At 32.9% G+C, this 25,252-nt stretch overlaps 1 protein-coding gene across 13 annotated transcripts in view; it reads left to right on the top strand.

Moving 5' to 3' along the window:
* The window catches only part of gzl (godzilla E3 ubiquitin protein ligase), a 39,594-nt gene that overhangs the window by 6,780 nt on the left and 7,562 nt on the right, over positions 1-25,252 (top strand). For 11 of the 13 annotated variants that reach the window (XM_088236155.1, XM_088236147.1, XM_088236156.1 and 8 more), the window contains exons 3-7: positions 11,350-11,522; positions 13,011-13,102; positions 15,033-15,135; positions 16,272-16,380; positions 22,975-23,149. In XM_088236155.1, the coding sequence (XP_088092281.1) occupies positions 11,350-11,522; positions 13,011-13,102; positions 15,033-15,135; positions 16,272-16,380; positions 22,975-23,149 (652 nt within the window). Of the gene's footprint in view, positions 1-4,027; positions 4,208-11,349; positions 11,523-13,010; positions 13,103-15,032; positions 15,136-16,271; positions 16,381-22,974; positions 23,150-25,252 lie in introns of all 13 variants that reach the window. The other 2 variants (XM_088236159.1, XM_088236160.1) reach the window with 1 other exon arrangement.

Here is a 25,252-nt window from a genome sequence, read left to right as displayed (position 1 = left end):
TAATTCGGGATAAAAAATAAGTATCCTATTTTACTTCTCACCTCCCCCAGCTATCCCTATGTGAAAAATTATGTCAATCGATCGTTTCATTGAGACTTGAAGGAAGCACAAACAAACAAACATACTTTCATACACATACTTAATATTAGTATGGATTATTTAATTAACGGGAAAACTTTAAATAAGTAACCAAATTTCAGCAACGGGTTTTGATTTGGTTTTGCATTTATGCATTTGGACAATGGGGGGGGGACTCATCTCATCACATGTGGAATTATCCTTCTGTAGCTCAATCACAAATAACTATCGACGTGCTAATAAGCGACGCAATAACAATTTCTCACCATGGTTGTGTATCGTATTCGCGATCACAAAGGAACATCCGTGAAACCCTTATATTAAATGTCAAAATATTTACATTTCGCAACGTATAATCCCGCTGCACAATCACATATTTTAATTTCACCGGTGTAAACATGGAAAATATTTGAAAACTGCTATTTTTATTTATTTATTTATTATTTATTATGCTATTTATTGCATTTAGCCAGCAGTTGGCGAGCCAAATATCAAGAAAAGCAGTCGCCATAGTAATTGTAATTTAATTTTCACTTTTTTGTATTATATACTCCTTACTATTTTGCAAATGCAATATATTGTATTATTTTTTATAGTAAATGCCGATTTTTCGCCAATGAACTGTATTTATTTACGAGGAAAACAAAAAACAAACTGACCCGAGCGTTGACTTATAACTGCGATAACTTAAACATGTTCATTATTGTTCGTTGTGATCGCTCAAATGCTTAGCATGTTTTTAAGCACGTCGATAGTTATTTGTGATTGAGCTACTGGTGCTCTTAACGAGATCTGGTATTACTTCAATCAGCTCTCGGTACCGAATCTGGCTCTGAATCCCCAACTTTAGCAATAAGTCCTGTTCACGAGTGCATATATTTCAACCGTAATCTTTTGGTTTCAAACCTTTTGATTAGTTTGCATCATACACCCGCTTTTCATTCCCCGCTCATCTCGGTTCTCAGCGGCGTTTTAACTAGTCATATAATATTTAGTTCATACTTATATACTTAGTTTTATTAAGGTGCTATCTTAATAACTGGGAATTCTCTCTTTTGAGATTTATTTTTGCTTTAAATCTCTTCCATAATCCTCAATTGGAGAATTGACGCAAATGAAAATGAAAAATTATCTAACAGATTGCAGATAAGGATTTGCAGATAAGTACAGATGATAAAACAATACTGTCAATTGGCACACTTAGAGGAACTCAGACAGCAGTCTCTTCATTATTCAACCTGATATTTAATGTTTTTCTGTAGTGATCTTTAATTTATCCAAATATAAAATACAAAGTGCGGAAAGTGTGCAATATATACGAGTATATTCTGGGAGACAGGCAGTAAAAGATTGCAATCATTAGATCATGTTCAATGATGATTTGTTTTTATTGCTCGATATTGTTTCTGTTTTAAACAAAGCTACGATCTTGCTCAGGTCTTGTTATAGAATTCAGATATAAAAAATAAAAAACTACTTAATCGAAGCTAAACTGGCAGTGCACAATGGAGTTTTAGTCCCGACACTTATGTATGGAAGTGAAACATGGAACTGGCAGAGGAAGGATGAAAGCCGAATCAACGCGGTTGAAATGCGATCTCTTAGCCGTCATTCAAATGTGTGGGAAATCAATGTATGACAGGGTTACGAATGATGAAATCAGGCGAGAGTGTAAATCTGAGTCAAGTATAATTGATAAGATTAAGAAAGGGTCTTTCAAATGGTTTGGTCATGTAAAACGAATGGACGACGAAAGAATGGTAAAACAAGTATATTATACATGACGAAAATGAACGGTAACGTGAGGCGAGGACGACGAGGAAGACGTGGTATGATCAGATAAACCAAAATCTTAAGTTTGGTTATGTCAAAAGCAGGCAGAACCGAAGGGCATGTATGACAAGATGTATGAGTGTGGAAGAAGCTAGAAATGTATGCCAGGATAGACGTGTGTGGCGGTCCATTCTCTCTGTATACCCCTACGGGGAAATGGCCTGATGGGATAGTAGTGACTGAGGATATAAATAGGCACTGAACTATGGTTTAATTGTTTGGTTTTTAGGAGATCATTTATTATATAAGTATTTTTTCAGTAAAAAGACCACTTACAAAAAAAATCATGACAAAGTTGCTTATGAACAAGAAATAAATGAAAAACTGACAATTACTTTAATATAGATAGGTAAGAACGGATGGTAATAGATCAAGTCCAGGTTTTGTCAAATTTGAGTTTGAGTTTCTATGGGTAGGTAAAACAGATTTCTATATTATGTTAATAACAGAAAAGTAGCCTATTAATTTTCTCTGTAGATTGCAATACTAATATTGATTGGAGATCAAAATTCTTATTAGGAAAACTTTCATAGTAATTATAGTGAACTGTGTCCATATTTTTGTTCTTTTGATTGTATTTTCCAATATTAAAAAAGCTTTTATGTACTTTCTTCTTCGACTATATATTCAAACTCATTCATTTACTATCAAAATTTGAAGTGTTTGCAGTGAAGAAATCCTTGAATTTTAATAAAGTCAAAATAACTAAAAATCAGGATTAATGGATTTGATCCATCAATATTCTTACCCAGTCATTATGTCAATAGGCACAATGACAGTTGTGAATTACACAAAAAAATCACAATAATGTTAATAGTAGTCTCGCTGGAAATCGAACTTAGAGCCTCTGTGGGTGCATCATTCTGTTTTTGGCACTACAACAGGCCAAGAGGCCCACCCGTGGTGGTAAATTAAAGTACAGTACACTCAGGCTTGTAATAATATCACTGGGAATCGAACTTCAGAAACTCAGAACTTCCGTGAGTGAAGGAAGCATTTTAACCATTGCATAATACTGGGTCTACCATCTTATTTTTACAGCTTTTCATTTTACCGATAACCTGCAGGCTTATTCTGTCATTATCTCGTTTCGTAATTCGTTCGTTCGTCATATATCCATCACATTCTAACGCGATCAAAACCATAGTTCGCTCTCGTTCCCTCTCATACGATACAATGAATTTACGAAACGAATTAGTTACAGCATAAGGCCACTGCTGATGTGGGATATTTGCGCTATTTTTACAGATGTAAATAATGAAACACATGGCTCGTCTGAGCCCTCCTCTCTTAGCAGCCATGCCGCTTTTGTCTAAACAATTGAGCACAGTTAATTGTTGTAAACTTAGCGAAAAGATTGAAAACATTTTACAAACGAACCTTTATTTATTTATTTATTTTACAGCACAAGTGCGTTTTACAGTATAAAATATAGCATTATAATGAGTTTAGTTTTACAAAAAATAAAAAAAACAATATTTAATCATGGATACATTCAAATAAAAAGAAAAATAACAACAGAATATTTATACATATATTATGTATGTCAGCATACAAAAGATATAAAAATGTCGGTATATTATGAACATAAAATGAGTTAACAGCAGATCATTAGCATAAGTAGCTGTTGCAAATTAGTAGTTTTATTTATGGCACAGAGGAAATTTTGTCTGAGACAACGTTTGCTAATATTATAGCACCTGAGCTAAGTTCAACCTTCCTCTTCAACCAACCTAAGTTAATGTTCACTATCAATAATTTATACAAAATATTTTGACTGATACTTATACTTGATCAGCCTTGCAACAAAAAAAATTTACATTGCAACAAAAAAAAAAGAAAAATATGTTATTGTCAACGTGAATAAAAATAAAGATTCTTCAAATTTTAATATTAACAGTGATTTTTTATTATTTAATGTTGCATATTTTAAGCATTTTCCATGCATATTTCAGCCTTTTTATGTTGCATATAATCCGATCTTTGCTAATTACATACTCTATACAGTAGTAGTTAATAATAAATCGTCATAATATGATATTCTCAATGACAGATAATTGATGTAATTCGCCATTTTTTATTGTTTCTGTTCTTTCCATTGATTTCAACTCTAAAGGTGCGGTTGTGTTTGTGAATTACCTAACTGTATAATAAATAGCGGACATTTGTGTGTGTGATAAGTGTACATATAGCGTGAGCTGTGTAAGTGTGTGCGAGTGGACAGTGCTACACCATGTCTCCCGCCGTAGTGATGAACATACTGCAGGTCTTCAGAGTGGTGGATCTACAGATTTACGTATGTATCTCTTTCCCAGACCGAATTTAATAGACCCAACGAATCAAACTCCATCAGTGGGAGAGAGAGCATTCAAAATTATAATAAGTGCCGCGCACCGCGTGTAAAAGAGAGATACCATGTTTCCATATAAGATATTTTTAGAATACAAATTTTCATTGTATGAATACATTTGCAGGTGAATCTTTACGAGATTTTGTTTTTAATTAACCGATCAAAAGGTTTTTTTTTTTAAATACAGGTAGTCGTTCACTTACGACCACAGTTGGTTCCGATGAACAGGCCTTAAGTCGGTCTGGCCATTAGTCGGCTTATTTATAACCTTCTTTTTCTTATTTTTTTAATGTTTTAAACTACTCTTTTATTGTAATATTTAAAGCCTATAAATTGCATACATGGACAATGTCCGTTAGAAAAAAAAAAATTAAATTAAAAAAAAATTAAATTAAATTAACCAAAAATTGGTATTCTCCTAGTTTTTGTAGCATATGCATTTTCATCTGATGCAGCCCTGGTGTTAATAAACAAACTCAGTAATTATGGGTAATATTTGACTTTGGCGCGTCTACGTCTACGTCTCATGTCACTACTTTTTAAGATATTGTACTCTGGCGCGTCTATGTGTAAATATGTTAAAAGGTCGATGTTTGTATACAATATATGACTGTAAATTTGAAAGGAAAGATAATGTTCACATTCCATTATTCACCTATAGCGATAATGCAGGTCTGCATGCTTTTGCTGATTTCCTTTTCTAATTTATTACATAAACAAAAAAAATAATAGTAAATAAGTATTCAAACATGTTGACAACTGTGGACGAATATTTCAAACATTAAAGGAAGTTGTATCTTAATATTTTCCTTGAATATGAATCACCTGTTCTGAATGCTAATTTCAGCGTGTGTGTTTATACCTATGTACATTCATTTAATTTATGAAAGACGTAAGTAATCCCCCGTTTTTTGCACTAAGTATTTAAAATTCCAATTATCACACTTGTTTTTTTTATCTTTTCATTTGAACAGCTAACATGTGTAAAAAAAATCATCTTATATTTTATTTTCCTTCTACTGTCGACTCTGGATATGAGAGAGCCCAAGGAGCGGGGACATTTTCCTCTTATAAAGAGATCTCTCATATATCCGTGCTTTCTTTTACAGAGGTCTACAAACGTAACCAGGCTTCCCATTCCTATTATGTATGTACTACTGTGTACACATGTACAGGAGGTACAAAAAAAAACTAAAGTACACGACATATGTCGAGCCATAATCGGCAGAACAACGTAAGCGTCATTTTTGGCAAATTGCGTTTTTTTAAGGAAAAGTGATCCTTATTGCCCCCTGCACAAGTGTTAAAAACATCATAGCTCTATAAAATTCACCTTTCACATTTAAAGATATTTATTTTAAATATTAAAAGAAAACAACAGCCATTATAACAAACAAATAAACCAAAATTATTGGCCAATTATAATTTTCTATGTATTACTCCGCATTATTTCACATTGACATATTATTTTTAAGCTAAGCAAAACCGATGATTTTACGAATGAATTTGGGTGCATGTACATAACAACCTGTCAGAACTCGTCAACACGTTCACAAGCAGTGATGCTGCGGCTACATCTGCAAACCAAACGCTCTTTTACAGAGGTCACGATTTCGACTCTCCATAATACAGAGGCCAGTTCAGTTAGAACGACTCTCTTTTTTCCCGCTCTCTTTTACGGAGGTTTTCGGGGGTAAAATGACGGGACCTTAAGTCAGCTCCCTTTTAAAGAGGTTTCTCTTATATCCAGGTTTGACGGTATGTTCATATTATGATTTTAATACTTATGTGTTTAACACATTTACAGAATTGCTTTATTTATTTTAATTGGACAGCACCATGCGAAGGAATAGATAAAAAGGTACTCGCAAAGAGTTGCCTTCAACCTAATAAAGCTCAGCCTAAATCAAGTGAGGGTTTTCACTAAAGCTCGCCCAGGGCACTGCAGATTGAACAAACATCTTGCTAGCATGAAATTTTCCCAAACTTCTAGATGTAGGTTCTGCAGTGCAGATGAGGAAACACCTATACACATTCCGCGTGAATGTGATGCTTTACATCATAAAAGGAGCCTCATCCTCGGGGGACCGCTGGTCAAACCCGAGGATGTTAAAGACCTCGTCCCTACCCAATAGCCCGATATTTTACGGATCTGGGTTTGGAGGAGAGGATTTAGCAAAATGAGAACTCTCGCTTTCCACACAGTAGCCAGGCTCTTTATAGATCCGGGCTTGGAGGGCGAGAACTATCCACGGGGAACTGTCACAACAGATGTTCACAGGTCGCAGTGGCGTCAGGAACTTGCATAACCCTGACCCCCACCTCTGAAAATAAGAATATTAATTATCAACTATCATTCTGTGTGCGAAATAGAGCCGGAATCCTGGACGAGTGTTTTGGACTCGATGGCTACTCAGGTAAACATCCTGAATTGTGTAGTGGTAGGCTGTACCATACTCGAGGTCCACATGCTTCACATGGTGCTCACCAGGTGCCTTTTGCCAGAGCATTACCATCATCACCATTCCCATTTCTGGGGCTTGGGGCACTACATTGGTAAACCAAATGCGGGGTATTTAGATTATCTGTTACATGGTAAGATGATCAGACTTACGCTTTAGATTCCAGTCCAGGAACAATGATATATTCAGTTCAGTGCCAAAAATCGGCGTTTATTATATTAAATAATACAATATGTCCCATTTGCAAAACAGTGAAAAAAGGGTGCAATTAAGTAAAATTTAACGTAGTACAATTATGTCAAATTAAATTATAAGCAAACATAGTAGATACTGTCTATCCTCACTAGGTATGGTAAATACCAGTTTCGAGGTAGGCAGCATTTATTTATTTTTATATAATATAGCATATTTAGTCTTAGTAATGTGCAGAGATGATTTAAATATGGAAATCTTATGTAAGATGAAATAATATTTAAAAATATGAAAATCTTACAAATATGATAGAACTAAAAAAAAATCTAACTCTCAAAGTGTATGAAACTGAAAAAAATATCGTCGTCAACGGGAAAATACCTCTTATGTGGTCGATTTTACGAAAATGAGTTAAATATGACATTGCGTAGATTTTCAACTGTTCTACCGATTGGAAAAACCTCCCATGCGTAGATAATACTGTTACTTAATTCAAAACCTTTATTTGTATCTCTTATGTGGTCTTTGAAAAAAAATCGTTTTCAAATACCTCCCATGTATTCCATGTATACATAGGAGCTTTTGATTTAGCAAACTTCTATGAATATTAGCATAGTGCGCGTTTTGAAAAAAACACATAGGAGATGTTTCATTGTTTCTTCCTGCTCATTCCTGCCTTTGGCGCCTTTTTTTGACAGTGTTGACAGATTGATTTACTCTCACCTAAAAACGTTTTAAAGCATATTTTTAGCATATTAGTGGTGCATTACAAACAACATAGAATACTATAGGAAAGAACTGATAATACTTTATGTAAGTACTATTATTTATTACGTAAATTATGAGGTTTTTTGTTTTCTTTACTACTCACATAGTATTGAGGTTATGTTGTTTAGTTTAAATAATGCGGAATATTATGCATTTAACTTTTCGGCAAGTTCATTCGAACCAAAGCTTTTAAAAATTGCTAATGCCTAATACTATTTGTTCAAAAACCAAATTTGATTGTGTAAACTTTTCTCAGATAATGACAAGTCGAGGAAGACGTATGATTGAAATGGTGAACGAAGAGAATAATAAAGCAACAAAAAATGCAACAGAAGTAGAAAATAATATTGGCGAGCATTCAACACTTCAGATGACATTATCATCTGAGGAATATTTTTCTTACATCCCGGATGAGTCCTTGAAGAAAATAATTTCAGAAGTATTACCATCCACCAATGATTACGAATCGCAGATTGCAAAGCGGACTGATGATGGTGTTTTTATCAATTTTATGAATATTGAAAGTGAAATGGAAATTCAATTTTTGGATCAAGCAGAAGGGACCACAACTACAACTACAATTCAAGCAAGTTCTAATTTATCAGTAGATAAAACAGTGCACACTGAGGACCCTGTTATTAATCATGAAGTGGAGATTCAATTCTTAGACCAACAAGCAGGGATTGCAACTCGAGAAAGTTCTGATTTATTAATAGACAAAACATTGCGTGATAGAAAAGAAACTGGAAGACTTCTTCGAGCATCAGGAAGTCCATACGTGGGATATCGTAAAGTTAATCAAAAGGTGGTTAACGATTCGAAAAAACCAGCAAGACTTATGAAGAGTCGCTGTGGGCATAATTTGTTAGTAAAAAAAACTCAGAGGTCTTTCATGTGTGCCCAGATAACTGACTGCATTCGTCAAGGTCTGTTTGAACAATTTTGGGAATTAAAGACTTGGGCTGAAAAAAAGGTGTTTATCAGAGGATTTGTGCACACACGATCTATAAGAAAAAGACGAAATAAAAATGTGATTGAATCTAAAGTTTCACAAAAAGAACGAGGCCATGATATTTTATTACCAAAAGATGGGGGTGAAATGGTAAAGGTCTGTAGGAGGTTTTTATTGAATACCTTGTGCTTGGGAGAAGATACGTTCAAAAGATGGAATAAAAAAGAAAATATTATTGAACATGATTCAGCTGAACATAATACAACTGCACAATTACCGCCAAGAAAAAAAAGGAAAATTGAGACTTCCCAATCTGTAAATAATTGGCTGGATTTATTACCTAAGGTTCCTAGTCATTATTGCAGGAAATCATCCAAAAAAATGTATGTAGAACCGATATTTCGATCAAAGAAGCACATGCATGACGTATATTTGAAATGGTGCCTTGAAAAAGAATTATGCTCTGCTTCCTTGAGCGCATTTAAAGAAGTTCTCAAAAGCAAGAATATTGCTATTCACAGTCCAAGAAAAGATCAATGTGATACTTGTTGCAGCTTCAAACTGGGTCATATTTCAGAAGAGCTGTACAATGTGCATGTGATTAGGAAAGATCAGGCTCGCTTTGAAAAAAATAAAGCAAAAACTGATGCTCAAGTCAATAGTAAACATATTGTAGTGGCTATGGATCTTCAAAGCATTCTATTGTGCCCAAAGACATTACAATCTGCAATGTACTACAAAATGAAATTACAGGTTCACAATTTTTCAATATACAATTTGGCAAATCGTGATGTTAACCTTTATGTGTGGCACGAAGTAAATGGTGGTGTTACTGCAAATGAATTTACCACGTGTATAATTGATTTTATTTTGACTTGTGATGCAACATGTGAGAAAATTACATTAGTGTCAGATGGTTGCGGTTATCAAAACAAAAATAAAACCCTTGCTAGTGCCCTCAGTGATGTTGCTGTCAAAAAGAATTTGACCATCGAGCAACTTTACCTGACTAAGGGACATACAATGATGGAAGTAGATAGTGTCCATGCTACATTGGAGCACTTGTTTATCCCTCCAATAAACACGCCCTCAGATTACATCGCAATGATGCGAGCAGCGAGGCCTGAAAAGCCCTACACTGTGAAAGTAGCGAGCTATGATTTCTTTTTAAATTACGAGGGTAAAGAAACTAATTTTAAATCAATCAGACCTGGAAACCAAATAGGGGATTCAACAGTGGCTGAGTTGTGTAAACTAAAATACACCCCAGATGGAAATGTATTTTATAAAACTAAATTTACCGACGAATGGGCAATACTACCTCAGCGGCGTACTATTGAACATAATGTGCCATTGAACAACATTAAACCCCTCTATGATCAGCCCATTCCTATAACAGATTCTAAGTTTAAAGACTTACAATCCCTTAAAAGCGCAGTAGAAAAAGACAGTCATTCATTTTACGATAGCCTTCCTCACAAGCCAGACTCGAGAGTTAAACATAAAATTAAATCTAAAAATTAAGTAATAAGTTGATTACTTCTTACATACCTGCAAAGATTTATTATTAAAATTATTAATTATAAAGGGCAGGCAGCTGCAAGCTGACATAAAATGATTGTATTTTAACAATATTATTTTTATTTTGTTTTATTTACTTTAGTTTTTGTATGTACTTTTTTCTGAATAAATATTTTGATTTGATTTTTGAATTTTGAATTTTTAACTGGCAATTCAAGTATCCTATGTGGCTGATTGTTCATTTTGTACATCTCTTAACATCTGAAAAAATGCTCCCATGTATAGTTAAAAACCTCCTATGTGTCATTTCATGTCCAAAAAAACCTACCATGTGTTTAAAATCACAAAAAATGTTATTTGTACTTCAAATAAAAAGGTTTTTTTTCGTGAAAATACATTCTGACATTTAAAATTAAAAAGCGTATTTTTGGTGTTTTATAAAACAATTCGTAGCTCTCAGAAATCAGTTTTTAGTTGCTCCTGAACAATTACGTTTTTGACACACGGGAGGTATTTTCCCGTTGACGACGATATATAGAAAAAAGTCCAAGAAGGTAAAAACTGATAGAAAATTGCAATTTAAGCAACCTTTAAAATCAATATTTCATGTCCACCCTGCCAAGAATCGAACCCAGGACCTCAAGCAGTAGACGAGCGTGTCAGCCACTACACAACAAGACTGAATTATCTCCACTTGATTTCCTACTACTACTACCATCACGCCATTTCTACGTAGGGGTAGGCAGAGAAAATGGACTGCCACACACTTCTATCCTGGCATACATTCCTAGCTTCTTCCACATTAATACATCTTGTCATACATGCCCTTCGGTTCTGTCTGTTTTTGACATGACCAGACTTAAAATTTTGGTTTATCTGATCATGCCACGTCTTCCTTGGTCGTCCTTGTCTTGATTTTCTTATTCAGGATTTTACTCGAGAGCAGCTGTCGAGTCGAAACGAAAAGTTGGTTAATTATTACTAATTTCTACACTAGCGAGGAATTTTACCCGGGAATAGGTCATTAAGACACCTGTACAGGATTCTGGTTTTATTTTTTCACTCGCAGAACTGTATTCTTCATTCACCCGGACACTAAATAAAAAGTTTCAATATGTGTCTAACTCAACATCCTCATCTATTTAAAAGGCGTAAAGTATCGATTCATAAATATGTTCTTATGTAACTTGTAGATTGAAGAGGAGTACCGTGACTTGCCGGCCTCGTTCGGGGAAGCCATCTCTCCCGAGGGGCTGCGGGCCTTCGTGGTCACGGGTAGCCCGCGCCTCGGCTGCTCCGCTCTGCAGCCCCCGCCGCCCTCCCGGACGCCAAACTTCACCGGCAAGTGGGTGGTCCTCCTCTCCAGGTGCTGATACTCTCACTTGTAGAATAACATTGAATCTTATTTAAAGAATAACTTTAAAATCTTTCGCCGAGTTATAATAATAAATATGTATTTATGACAATATTTGAGTTTGTCCAAATGTTTGAAATTTATTCCACTTTTATTTTTGATTTTCACCGGGTTTCGTCGTGACCGATATCGTCAGATTTGTGGGTGACTAAACAAATTCTTTTATTATGTTAATTATTTTTTTCATCCGCCTCATGGTCAGCGCTTTTGCATGCCTTGTAGAAGTCTCGGGTTCGATTCCTGACATGGATATAAATATCCATAAAATATTTATTTAAAAAAGTGTTATAGTCTCTGGGTCAGTATTCTGATGGGAAGTTAAAATTTATCTTCAATTATATCTACAAAGTTAAATTAAGTTTTCTGTATTAAAAATATAACAAATCTTCGATGATTTCTTCTAAACATGTTCAATATAGGTTACCGACGAAGATACTTATTATAAGACAAATATGCATATTTTCGTACATAAATATTGATGTTAGTTTATACCGTCTCGATATTGACTGATGAAGATGGACGATATTGACTGATAAGAATGATCATTTACCTTTATGTAACAAAAATTATTTGTTTATTTACATATACGCCCAATGGGCATTTTTGAGGACATATTTATACATACATAGAAAATTATTATGAAGGAAAGTAGAAAGACACAATAGTATATAGTAGACTCGGTGGGAGTGGGAGCGGAAGAGAGATTTTTATAATTGAATTTGATTCAGTGATCGTTTGAAAGAAGACAACTTGTTATCGAAGAAATCAAGACTGGTATGTTTGTTGGCAGACCTAAGAATTGTGGGCATAGGGGAATGAAAACCATAGTTAGTTCTATAGTTATCGGTATGAAAGAGTAAGTTTTGTCTGAGGTTTCTAGTTTGGATATTTAATTTTATTGAGCTCAGTAGTTCAGGCGCATCAAAGAGTGAGTTGAGAATTTTAAATAGGACTAGAAGGTCGGATTTATTTCGACGGTCTTGAAGAGAATATATATTTAAGCTAGTTTTTACTTATTATACGTATATTGGTCTCTGGATAAGCCCAACCTCCAGCTTATCTTTCTTAAAAATCGATGTTGAACTGATTCAATATTTTTGATGAGAACATCATAATAATATGGAGACCAGATACAGAGGAATACTCTAGGTGCGGGCGAACTAGGGAACAGAAGAGAGTTTTAAAGGTATTGATATTTTATCAAGATATGCAGCGATTGGTGTACCAAAAGAAAAGGAATGAAGATTTTTTTTTTTTACAGAGAAAGCACAGAATGAATTTGACAAAAAAAATTGTATTCTACCATTTGTCGGTGTAAATTTATAATGTATGCGGTGATTCTAAAGCGCCTTACTAAAAACAATTAAAACACTTTTGAAATAATTTGTAAAAATAATAAATTCAAAATATTCCTATCTAATATATTTTTTATTTTTCCAGAGGTAACTGCTCTTTCGAAGAGAAAGTGAGAAATGCTCAGACGGCGGGCTTCGATGGAGTTATTGTACACAATGTCAACTCCAGTGAACTTGGTAAGGATTCTCTTACAGTAGTATATTCATATTGATGTTTTTTGCAGATATTTCTTGATAAAATTTCTATGTTAAGTTTTATTACTTTGTTTTATTTGCCTAAGTGGACATCTCCGGGCCTGGTAAATCGTTTACAACATTTTCAACTTATATAAGTACTATTTTTTTAACAAGTTTTTGGGATATAAGAACATCAAGATGTGAACTGGCAAAAGCGGCGTCGACAGATGGCTCTCATCCTCTCGACTGTAGTGTGTGTATTTCTGACATGTCCCCTCGAATTCAGAACGAGGCAAAAAGTCGATGGAATGCTCAGTGGGAATTGACTTCCAAATGCAAGGGAGTATTCTATAAAAGTATTCGAGAGAGAATTTGAAACTCTCCTTGGTTCCATTCAACAAACCTGTCTGAGAGATTGATATATCTAACATTAGTTGGTTACAAATCGGTCTCTGCAGCACAGATAGCCATCTGTTCAAAATCAATGTTGTGGGAAGTCAATGGTGTGAATGTGGTCAGAATCTCGAGATTCCAGATCAAATTCCAGATCAAAAACCCCATTATCATATCACCACTCCTCCAATCATTGATCCTGAAATTATCCATCATATAGGAAGATTCTTGTCAGAAAATGAGATAAATTTTTAGGTTTCTTCGGCTTTTTATTTTTTTACACAATTATATAATTTTACCCCTGGCAGATATCCTTTTTAGGATGGAATGCCTAATGAAAAAATAAAAATAAATCAAGATAATTATTTTTATTTTAGGGACTGTCTACATATCAACTATTTTGCAAAACAGTTCATTTCCTTACATAAAAATAAACTAGGTGTTATTTTATTAGCCTATGTTTGTCCCTAAAATGGAAATACTTATCTGATTTTCTTATCTCCTAAAAACTGTACAAGGTCAGGTAGGGTAAGAGTCATACTTTTTTGTGAATTCAAATTAAACGCTCGCCATGTCCAGAATTTTGCTAATTTGTTTTTTAAAAAATTACCTCTGAATGAAAGCATATTTATTATTATATTAAAAAGTTACTTTTTGCACCCAAAACATACTGTTATTAATAATACTCTTGCCCCGCTACCCAGGGTATAGCAGTATACCTCCCAATATAGTCATAATATAAATATTGTCTCCTTTAATACAAATAACTAAGGTAACCGCCGATGAAATTTGTACCTTTAATCATTCAAATGAGCAAGAAAAAGAGCTTTTGTTCTAATTCGGAGCAAGTGTCAAAAAAAAAACACTGTCAAAATTATTTTTATTTTTTATAAAATTTAAACACAATTGCATTCTGAAACAACGACGCATCTCTCTGCCTGAGCGACTGAGCAAATATGCCATTAATTCTATTTAATTCTAGTTTTTGTTCCTCTCGCTCCGTAGTTACTCGAGCTCTATCTGACCTTAAGTGTTATTAACAATTTAGCAGTCCTTAATTTGCCTACTTAGGCGAAATCCCTCATCGGTTGTTACTTCGATGTCCCAGCTCCAGGGCTGCCGCGACTATTCCTTTCCATTCTTTATTTGAAATTTTAATTCTTCTTAGAGTAATAATTTATGTTTGCATCAATCGAAAGATAGCCTTTTTTATAAAGATGAAGTCGGTTTATTAATTAACCTACATTCTTAAATGATTGACCCAAAAATTATTAACCCATATTTATATAATAATGTTTACACTTTTAAAAATAGAGTGGGTTTTGCATAACTGTTTTTTTTTCCTGATTTAGATATCTTTTTTAATATGGCTGTTTTTATTTTTTATATATGGGGCATTCCATTGTGACTGGTGGGACATTTGATTTTAGAATTTGACTTACTTTCAGTTGTAACTATGTCATCAGAATTCATACCCAAGATGTTTTTACTATAGTTTGTCATGTAAATGAAGGAATAACACGAATAATATTTGCAGAGGTCATGTCCGCCCTGAATCCGTCCGGTATAAGGATTCCCTCGGTGTTCGTATCAGCCGATACGGGAATCATTATCGATGGAAACTTTCAGTACAGTGATGGGTTAGTATGGATTCCTTATTCTTCCTCGTGGATAAGATACCGGGTCATAATAATAAGTAAATATTTAAAAAAAATATTGCTTATTTCATTAAAACCAATATTTGATTACCCTGATTTATTGAATTCGATTTCTTTCTATGTACCTCCTAGGCTGAGTAGAACATCTACTGTATTTCGTTATCAAAATTCTTAGACAGCAGCTCAATGCACAATACAAATTCAAAATATAGGCGGTGAATATCCCCCAAATATTGATGTATTTGACATATCACTACATAAATATAAAAAGTTCAAGGTTCTAACCCTGCTCTACCACAACTTGAACTTCATTTTCTAATAGAGTTGTTCAACTTGTAGAAAATGACCACGAAAATATAAATTTTTAGTTAGATCATTAGAATGCAAATTTCTTGTATTTAAAAAAAAAATATACCTTGTTACAAAAGTTATTATCCTTTTAATGCAGGTAATATGTTTTTTTTTTTGTCAAACACTTTTTGTTTTTTATTTGTGCTCTGTAACGATACTCAATATTCTCCAAACATACAGGGCTCTTATATAACCATGAATTTACTTCGTGGTAAGTTTGGCGACAACTTTATTTCCAGAAATAATCCTGTAATTTGACACCATCGGATTATTTCCTATGGGGCTACATTGAGTCTATGATCAAATGTAAACAAACCATTATAACTGCACCGTTTTGAAAATAACAGCAGTTTCTTCAAAAAAATAACCAATCAGTGGAATGATAATCCAACTGCCAGTCACGGGGGATATTTGTCAGACATAATTTTATTTTAAAAAGTGTATTTTTATTCTCTATAACACAATAAAAACCACCCACTTCAAAAAATAATTTATAAGGTAAATAATTAGGCAACAGATGAAAGAATTGAAGGAATATAGATGTTCAAATATGGTCAAAATGGTGAATGTTACACAGTGTGTAAAGTGGCCACTTAAACCAACCAATGACCGGTCATAAGCCCTGTAAATGCCTAGACTACCATATTCCCTTATTTAAGGTATTCTCCATCCCTGTTGTAATTTGTCAAAAAACACTGGTTAAATGTTAATGTATGTGGCAGAAATGCCGTATATAACTGAATAAATGTGAATGTAACCGTTTTCAGGTACTTCGTGGTCATCAATGGAGATATTCCTTTTAATATCAACACGCATCTCCTACTGCCGTTTGCTATTGTAGTGGGACTCTGCCTCCTCATCATGACTTCCTTTATAGTAAGTTCCTCATTCTACTCCTAGTTCTTGATTAGTTGGTACGACGCATGGCGTTTTGTCATTAGTCGCCTCGCTGTTCAAGAATAGTTCTCCGAAGGTTTGTCAATAATATTTTCATCATTGGCACTGCATTGGTAAACCAATCGCGGCGTATCTTGATCATTTTCGTCACAAGAAGGTAAAATGATCAGTCTTATGCCTCAGGGACTATGAAATATTCTAGTGTGGGAATCGAACCCGAGACCTCTTGCATGGTAGGCAAATGCGCTGACCACCATGAGGCCGACAAAATAATATTGTGACTCCCTCAAAATGTTGGTAGGCACGGCTTAATTTCATTCCCTAAAATATAAATAAAAATACTATTACATTTTTTAACGGAATTTAGGAAAAAAGTTAAAATATGACATTGTTTGAGAATGCCGCGTTCAAATAAGTGTCGAGCGTAAGTGTGTCATGAAGCCATTTATAATAATGATCATAGTTTATTAACAAAAATAACAATTACTTTATCTACTACATACACACTTAGGTAATAGATTTCTCTGGATCATGTCTGGTCTGTCGAACTAGATACAACCTGTTTTAAGGCAGACATTTTAATGCAAAAATAAACAATAAATTACTACCTACTAGTTAATTTACTATACACTTATACGATATTAATTTATACCATTTATTTTTTAAGAATGTATTTTAAGTGTTTAAATCAGAAAGCTAGAATTATGTCTATTTTTAAGCAAACAACAGTTTTTTTTAATAGTTTATTATGTATACTTAACTCAAAATCAGATTTTTTATTACTGTTTAATCGGATGGACGGTATGCATTTATCAAATTGTTAATGACATGTTTCTGACTGAATCATTTAAAAAATCTTGTTTGAGGTAGGTACTTGAAAATCTAGATTCTTATCTCTGGTATTATAATATTCCATTTTCAAATTTAAAGTGCGGAACAAGTGTGACCATTTTGTTAGAACTGTCAAGTCTGAAATGATTTTGAATAGTAAAGTTATTTATGGCAAATCGAATGTCCGGTCATACTCATTACAAAATGTCATCTGTGAGGAAAAAATACAGAAGCCGAATAAGGGATAGGGCGGAGAAACAGGTTCTGAAGATTATTCTCAACCAATTAATAGTCACGAATGAATTCCCCGATGTCATGTTTCGTACCCAAGATGATTTGCAAATTTCTAGAACTACGCAAGGAGGTGAAAAGTTCGCCCGCTCCAAACTGCAAACGAAATACATTCATCCTATTTTTACCTTCTTACATTATATATTTTTCCTATTTAGTCCTAAAAATATTATTAAGAAAATGGTCATGTTAAAAACCTACTTGTTTAAATAAAAAAATCCCTAGAAAGTCTTGTATTTAATGCATGTAGCTACAGCGAGAATAGTCTATTTTAGCTACTTTTACACTATTATGTCTTATGGCAATTTACTGTGGGGTCGGGCTGCCGATATTTCCGCAGTTTTGGTTTTGCAAAAGAGGGCAGTGAGAGGTATTTACAACTTACATTTTTGCGATTCTTTAAGAAATCTTTTTAAAGAAATAAACATTATGATGGGATATAGTCGGTATATTTATGAGAATATAATGTAATTGCGTAAAAATATATCTATCTTTCAAAAAAATTGCAACAAACATAATCACAATACTAGAAGTAAAGACAAATCGGTAATCCCAAAATAAGAGCTAAGTAAGGTAAGCACGTCGTTTGTGGGGCACCGTACTGTACGTACGCTTCTACAATAGAATACCCGACAATGTCCTAACTATGACGGACAATAAATTCAAAAATTTTGTAAAAAGCGTACTTCTAAAAAAGGCCTATTATGGACTAAATGAGTACATGGAAGATAGCAGTATACGGAACTGACAATATTATTTTATTTGTGTTACTTTATTTGATTACTTTTGGAGTGTGTAGTTATTTATTGAGACCTGACTATCTCTTTGTGTTGTTTTGTTTATTAATTTATATATTGACTTTCAATAAGGGTGTAAATAAAAAGTCCAATAATTTTAATTTACTTAAATAATAAATATGTCTGTGTCCAGGGGCCTAATTTTAAGTTCGCAATAATTTTTACGGATTTGAATTGACGTTTGAAGTAAAGTACGGCCGTGTTAATTTCAGCGTTAACTTGCGATAGCATGGACTCAGAATCAGACCGCAGGTGTATGAAGTATACAGTTCTGTGTGTGCGATATAACCGGAATCCTGGATGAGTGCTTTCCACTCGATGGCCACTCTTAGGTGAAAATTCTGAAAAAGAAAAACGAGTGGAGATAAATCCGCCTCGCTGTGTAGTGGTTGATACCTACCATTCTCGAGGTCCAGTTGGTTTTATTACAATATTTTGAGTCTGTCCAAATGTTTGTTGACAAAATACTGGATTTTACCTCCTAGGGAGTCATTTAGATTAACAAATTACAAAACAGAATAAATAATTGTTTACTGATAGAATCTAAATTACACGACCTGCAGTTACAGAGCACACGGGCGGTCGAAATACTCAGAATAACTGAATAACCGATTCAATATGTGATTAGTGTGGAACCATTTGCCTTATTTCTTGCTATGTAGAAAACACACGAATAAGTGTCATAAAGGAATTGATCAAATATCTTCCCCTTGTACAGTCTTTGATAATAATTATAGATCCTATCTTCGCAAGTTTGGTGTGCTCTGCCAGAGAATTGTAAGCCAAAACAATTGAGATGTCTCTTTACACAATTTCTACAAACTTTGGGTATTTACTACATCGTCTGTTTTTAACTCTCCCCTAACTGTGCCAAAAATATCCGCGTGTTATGGTACTGTGTACTCATTAAACATGCAAAAAATAAGAGATTTTAAATGAAAAAAATATATATATATTTATAAGCAATTGCTTTAATCATATATGTTTGAAGTAAAAAATAATAATTTTATAATCTAATTGCTAAAAACACGGAAAAATCATCAGCTCATGCTCACAACGTGAACGAAAAAACCACCTCTGATGAAATTCGGAGAGCTACTAATTGGCGTACGACAGAAGTACTGGCAACTTTGCTGTTCGCACGTGTGTTAAATCTGCAATTTCTGATAAAATGCTTTATCTATTCCTAATAAATATTAATTATTTAATAACAAATATTTTAAGCGATACGTAAATGTATGAATACCCAGAATTTATTATCTTTATAGAGATATTCAAGTTATTAGATATAATGCGTATTGGCTACGCATCACCGGAAGGAAGAGTTAAAAGTACAGTAGTGTTGTATTCTGTATAGTTGTATATCGTAAATCTATATTCTCATCAGTTGTATTGAATTTGTACAAAGTTTGTCTGATATGGAAATGAATGAAATTGGGTTCATATTGATATAGTGACTTTGTAAACAGTGTAGTTAGATAAAGTCTGTAGATAATAAGCCGAGAATTTACTAATACCCAAACTGTTCACACAAATTAAGTGAGAAACTGGGACTTTTTAATCCGATATTTGTTTAAAAAAATAGCACATATTTTAAGACGGTAAGTTCAATCACCCTGATTATGATTTTTATTAATATTACATATTTGTATTATTACTAAGACCCGTAGATGTCCGTACTTGGTATGACGTCCGCCTAGATGATGGACGCAACGGTTCTGTTCAAAACGCCGGGTAGATAAAGAATTGACACAGAAGAACATCATCTGACTACTTTAGAAACTTTCCTATAGGTGAACGCTTACAGACCTGTTATCGATTGACCGCCTAGATTTACCGGAGTCGGTGTGTATCCATGTACATGGTCGACATACCCGCCATAGATTTCCTTTTTTATTTTGCAAGTTAAAAAACTGGGTTCAATTATTGGAGTAACGAGAGGAACAGAACATACTTCCGCACTTTGTATATGGATTATTAATATGGTCGCAGTGTAGTAAACAATGCAAGACATAGTTAAAGAACAATGAATAAGGCGCTAAAAGTAACATTTAATTTTAATAAATAAACTGGAACTACAGATTTATATAACATTTAAGATGTTCAGGTCGATATATAAAAATAAATTAGAACACGGCTATCTAACAAGATTTACATCTGTTGATGGCCTAGTTGTACCAAAATTTAAAAATAAATATGCACAACGTTTGTTGGATTCTATTGTTCCAAAAATATTTTATCTGTTGCCACTTGACATGAAAACATGTCATAATAAAAATAAAAATATGTTTTTATTAAGAAAGTGGTTAGTAGACAGAACGTTCCTGTATTGATTTATTATTTATGTATAACATTTTTTATCTCTCATTGAATACATTTTTGTTATTTTTTTAGGTTAACCTTTTCTTTTATTTCTTTCTTATTTTATTTACATTTTTTAGATCTTAATTTTAAAGGGTACTTTTGATTTTCTTATTATTTTTATTTTTTCTGCAGATATGAATTGAAATTTTCGATTTACTTTGTTTTATTTTTTATCTTCTTTTGATTACATTTATGAGCACAAACTATTTATATGTGTGTTTATATTTTTTCCTATATTTAAAATAAATTTAAGAACTTACTTATTTACCAGCCATTTGGCTATTCTTTAATTTTAATTGTATTATTTTACTCTATTTTCGTACTTTTAAAAAAATATTTTCTTAAACTATTCTTATCTGGTTTTGTTGAGTTTTTTTTCAAAGCATCAAAAATAAAATAATATATGTTCATTATTTTATACAAGTAGAGTATTATGTCTGTACTCTTTTATTTGATTATTAATTAAAACTAATGTCTGAGCACCCGATGATGAACTATTATTGAATAGTTTACGGGACAAAATATGTTTTAATACTTCGTTTTCTTTAAAACGTATTAATATCGTAATAATGTGTATATTTTATTGAATAAATAAAGACTCTATTAGCCAAAACAAAAATGCTCAATTGAAATTAAAAAATTTACACAGAAAAGGTAAAGATGATATTTGAGATGAAGAATAATAAAATAAAGGCAAATATTAAATTGAATTTGAACTAAAATATACACTGGAGAAATACAAGAGCGCCAAATAATTGAACACACAACTTACGAACAACCGAGGACTAACGGAAAAAGTAACAGTTTTGTGTATACAGCGATGAAGTTTTACAATTCTCTTTCTGAAGACTTAAAACCTATACAAAACATTGACATATTTAAAAAACACCTTAAATAAACCGTTCTTACAGCCCACGTGACGAGTGATATGTGATGTTATTTTATCTACTTTAAATAGTGTTTTAATATATTATATTCCCTCATACCAGCACTTGATTGGGAATATTTTGTACCGATAAAATATGTAATATGTAAAGTAAAATGATATATTTTATCATAAATAAATCAGTTCTAGAACCAACTACCACATGTACTCACCTATCCCCCGGCTCTGCAGATATGGTAATTAGTATGAGGATAAGGTGGATATATTTGGTTCTGGGCACACTATAGTCCTTAAAATATAGCTTGATTAGAATGACATTTGTCAGAAAAAGTGACGACATAACTTTGTAGTAACGTCAGAGGAGTTATTTATATTAACACATGAAAAATTATTCGTATCTGGCGTGTTAATTTATTTTTTTAATACAATTCTTGACACTTATACAATGATGAACTTTAAACTTAAAATATAAAACAAATTTTATTTTACATAAAATGGATATTTTTATATCATGTTAAATAATATTTGATGTTTTAAAGATAATTTCGGTCAAATGTCCACGATAGAGTTGTTTAATCCGAGATCCAATTTTCATTAGTTCTCTCATTAGATGAGCAAAGAAGGGTAAAAAAATTTACTACCCTGGCCTGGCAACAATAAAGAAATGTTCATTTTGTTTCTTCGACAATCTGACAGATGGAAAAATAATTCAATTTTTAAGTAATGCATTAATTTGTTACATACACATTCATTTGCTAATTACACATGAAATGTGATTGCATCCTGTTTCTTTAAGATCCTAGCAGTATTTCTACACTTTAAAAGGACACAACACTGTATAGTTGAATTCAAATTAGGAGTTGCGCACTGAGCGACGTCTACAAAGAAACTAATGGGTCAAAACGTAAACCTACTCATTTATGAGTAGTTGTGTCGCCTTCTGTTTGATGTGCGTATGCAGTTTCTGGACTATTCTTAATTCTATGCTCCACCAATTCAATGGAGAATGCTAAGTTCGCGGTGTCACGTAGTATAATTGAAATCTGATTTTGTAAGATTTAAAGACGGTTTTGAATTACACTATTATTTAGGTAGATAGGTTTTTATGTATAATTTATTTTTGCATCCATAACCTATTTTCCATTTTTGGCGGAGATTTCTAAGTTTCTTCTAATACCCTCAAATATCTTTACTATTTATTTGATTATTTTAAAATATAAATATTAACTCAAAACATAATATCATTCATCAACTTATACTTACTGTATATTTACTTTTATTAACCATAGTTTTGCAATTTTTGAATTTTCATGTTTATTTTAACATATATATTAATGACAATTTATGCCGTTTATTGAAAAAAAAATGATTTGATAATGTTTGTATGTTATTGCACATTGCCAGATAGTGAAGTGCGTGCGAGATCGGCGGCGGGCGCGGCGACACCGCCTCCCCAAATCCGTCTTGAAGAAGATCCCCACTGCCAAGTTCGTCAAGGGGGACCCGTACGACATCTGCGCCATCTGCCTGGATGACTACGTAGAGGGGGACAAGCTGCGCGTGCTGCCCTGCTCGCACGGTATGTTGTTGCGACCCGTGCAGATCTATTGCGACGGGTCTCCCTAAATTGGTTCTCGTCCTCCATGCCGGGTCTTGAAAGAGCCTGGCTACTGAGTGGCTACAAACTAAAGACTGCACCTTACATCTAATTGAGTCAGATAAGGAACTGGCAGAATAATGAGATTAAATATTAATTTATATTTTATTAAGTATGTAATGTGTTAAACCTAAAACTGATATTAATATTGATCATGTTCAGGACAAAGGCTTCAAACCACAATTCTGGAAAAAGCGGTTTCATTATTTTTATTTTTTTTATTTAAATCTTAAAGTAGGGCACACATATCATACATATTGTTATGTGTGTTCTAATAATAACATTGAAAATATATTTAATTTATAAATTGTTTATCACATATGTCTTGACCATTATTTTTAATTTTGATATGTTTTTTCTTCATAAATATTTTTTTCCATTTCGTAATACTTTTTAATTGCTTTAAATAAAATTGAATTTTGTGACTTTGCCTTTTTCCTAAATGGAAGTCTAATTTTGTTCTTTTCTCTAGTATTGTGATCGTGTTCATGCTGGTTCCGATCAATTTTTTTCCTTAATTCTGTTTTTTTATTAGAGTTTATAATTTTATGAACAAATATCATTGTATTGTAAAATATTCTTTGTTTATATGTTAATAATTTCATTTCATTTACCATCGACTTTACCCTCGTATATCTGTTTTTTTTCAAAATGATTCTAAAGGCTTTATTTTGTAATACAGTTAGTTTATCTATGTTTTCTTTGTTTGATAAAAATAAAATGCTACTACAGTAGTTAACGTGTGGTTCAATAATTGCTTTGTAAATAGTTTTGCAGGAGTCCTTATCAATAAATCTTCTGATCCTTCCCAAAATTGATATTTTTTTGCAATCTTATTTATTACCATCTTAGCGTTTTTGTGAAATGTAAGTTTTGAATTATTATTATTTTAGATGTGTTTTAAACCAACTGCGTAGGCTTTATACGCATTCTGTTGTTTGCTGCTTAAATCCTTTTGCTGGAATGTGTAATAGACCTACGCAATGAGAAAGTTCAGCCCTACGGGAAATTCGATATAAAAAATTATTTCTTGCGTGCGGTAAAAATTAGAGCGTTAAATTGTACTGCAAAATTTCTTGAAAATGTACGAAAAAAATAACAAAAAAGGTTTTAATAAAAACGACATCACTAGTTCTTTCGAATCAACCAATGATAAGAGAGTTGTGAAAGATTTCCGGTTTATGGTAAGTTAAAAAATCAATAAATAAAGACAGGCACCGTGGCGCAGTTGGTTAGACGGCAAACTGTGAAACTGAAAGATTTTTTTCTCAATTGGTCTGGGTGTTGTAGTGTATTTTTCGTTACCTCCTTCCATATACCCTCTTTCCCACCTGCTGACTAGCCTCAAAATAGAGGCTTAGCGGGTTATTCCTTTTTTTAAAAAAAAAATCAGAACTGACTGAGAAGAAGCGGAAGAGAACTTGAGATGTCACACGCGGCGTAATTTGAAAAATGTAAAACTTAATAAATCATAGCGCTGATAATACATAAAACATAAAAATTAGAAAATCAATGAACTTCCTCATTGGTTTAAAACACATTTTAAATAATGGAACTGTTTTTTCCAGAATAGTGGTTTAAACCTTTGTCCTGAACACAGTCAATATTATTTATTTAATTAATTTAAAACACTATTTTACAGAAAAATATACTTATACAATCTTATACTTACAATCTTATACTTACAATCTATGTTGACTTATGAGATATACATTTATAAAAAAGACAATTTCAAAAAGTACAATGTAAACATATTTATAAAGCCAAACAATAATATTTATATACTATATATTTAGTACATCGGCACTGCTAAACAAGTCGTATAGACTGATTCTCAGCAGCGCTTTTTATATTAGATGTGTTTAATTTAAAGATAAAATATAGCAATAGATAAAAATAAATTCCTTCTCGTTCCAGCCGGCATAGGTAAATCAACTTAATTTAAAAATAAAATACAATGAGTTTATTTATTGTCAAGGTGAATTGATTTTTTTATTTGGTTTACAAACAATAAAAAATAGACTA

This window comes from Micrasema longulum, unplaced genomic scaffold (assembly GCF_059751315.1).
Source record: "Micrasema longulum isolate JH-2025_06_02 unplaced genomic scaffold, ASM5975131v1 h1tg001516l, whole genome shotgun sequence".
Lineage (NCBI taxonomy): Eukaryota > Metazoa > Arthropoda > Insecta > Trichoptera > Brachycentridae > Micrasema > Micrasema longulum.
Note: the sequence above shows the minus strand (reverse complement) of the source record. Positions and strands in the feature narration are given on the sequence as shown.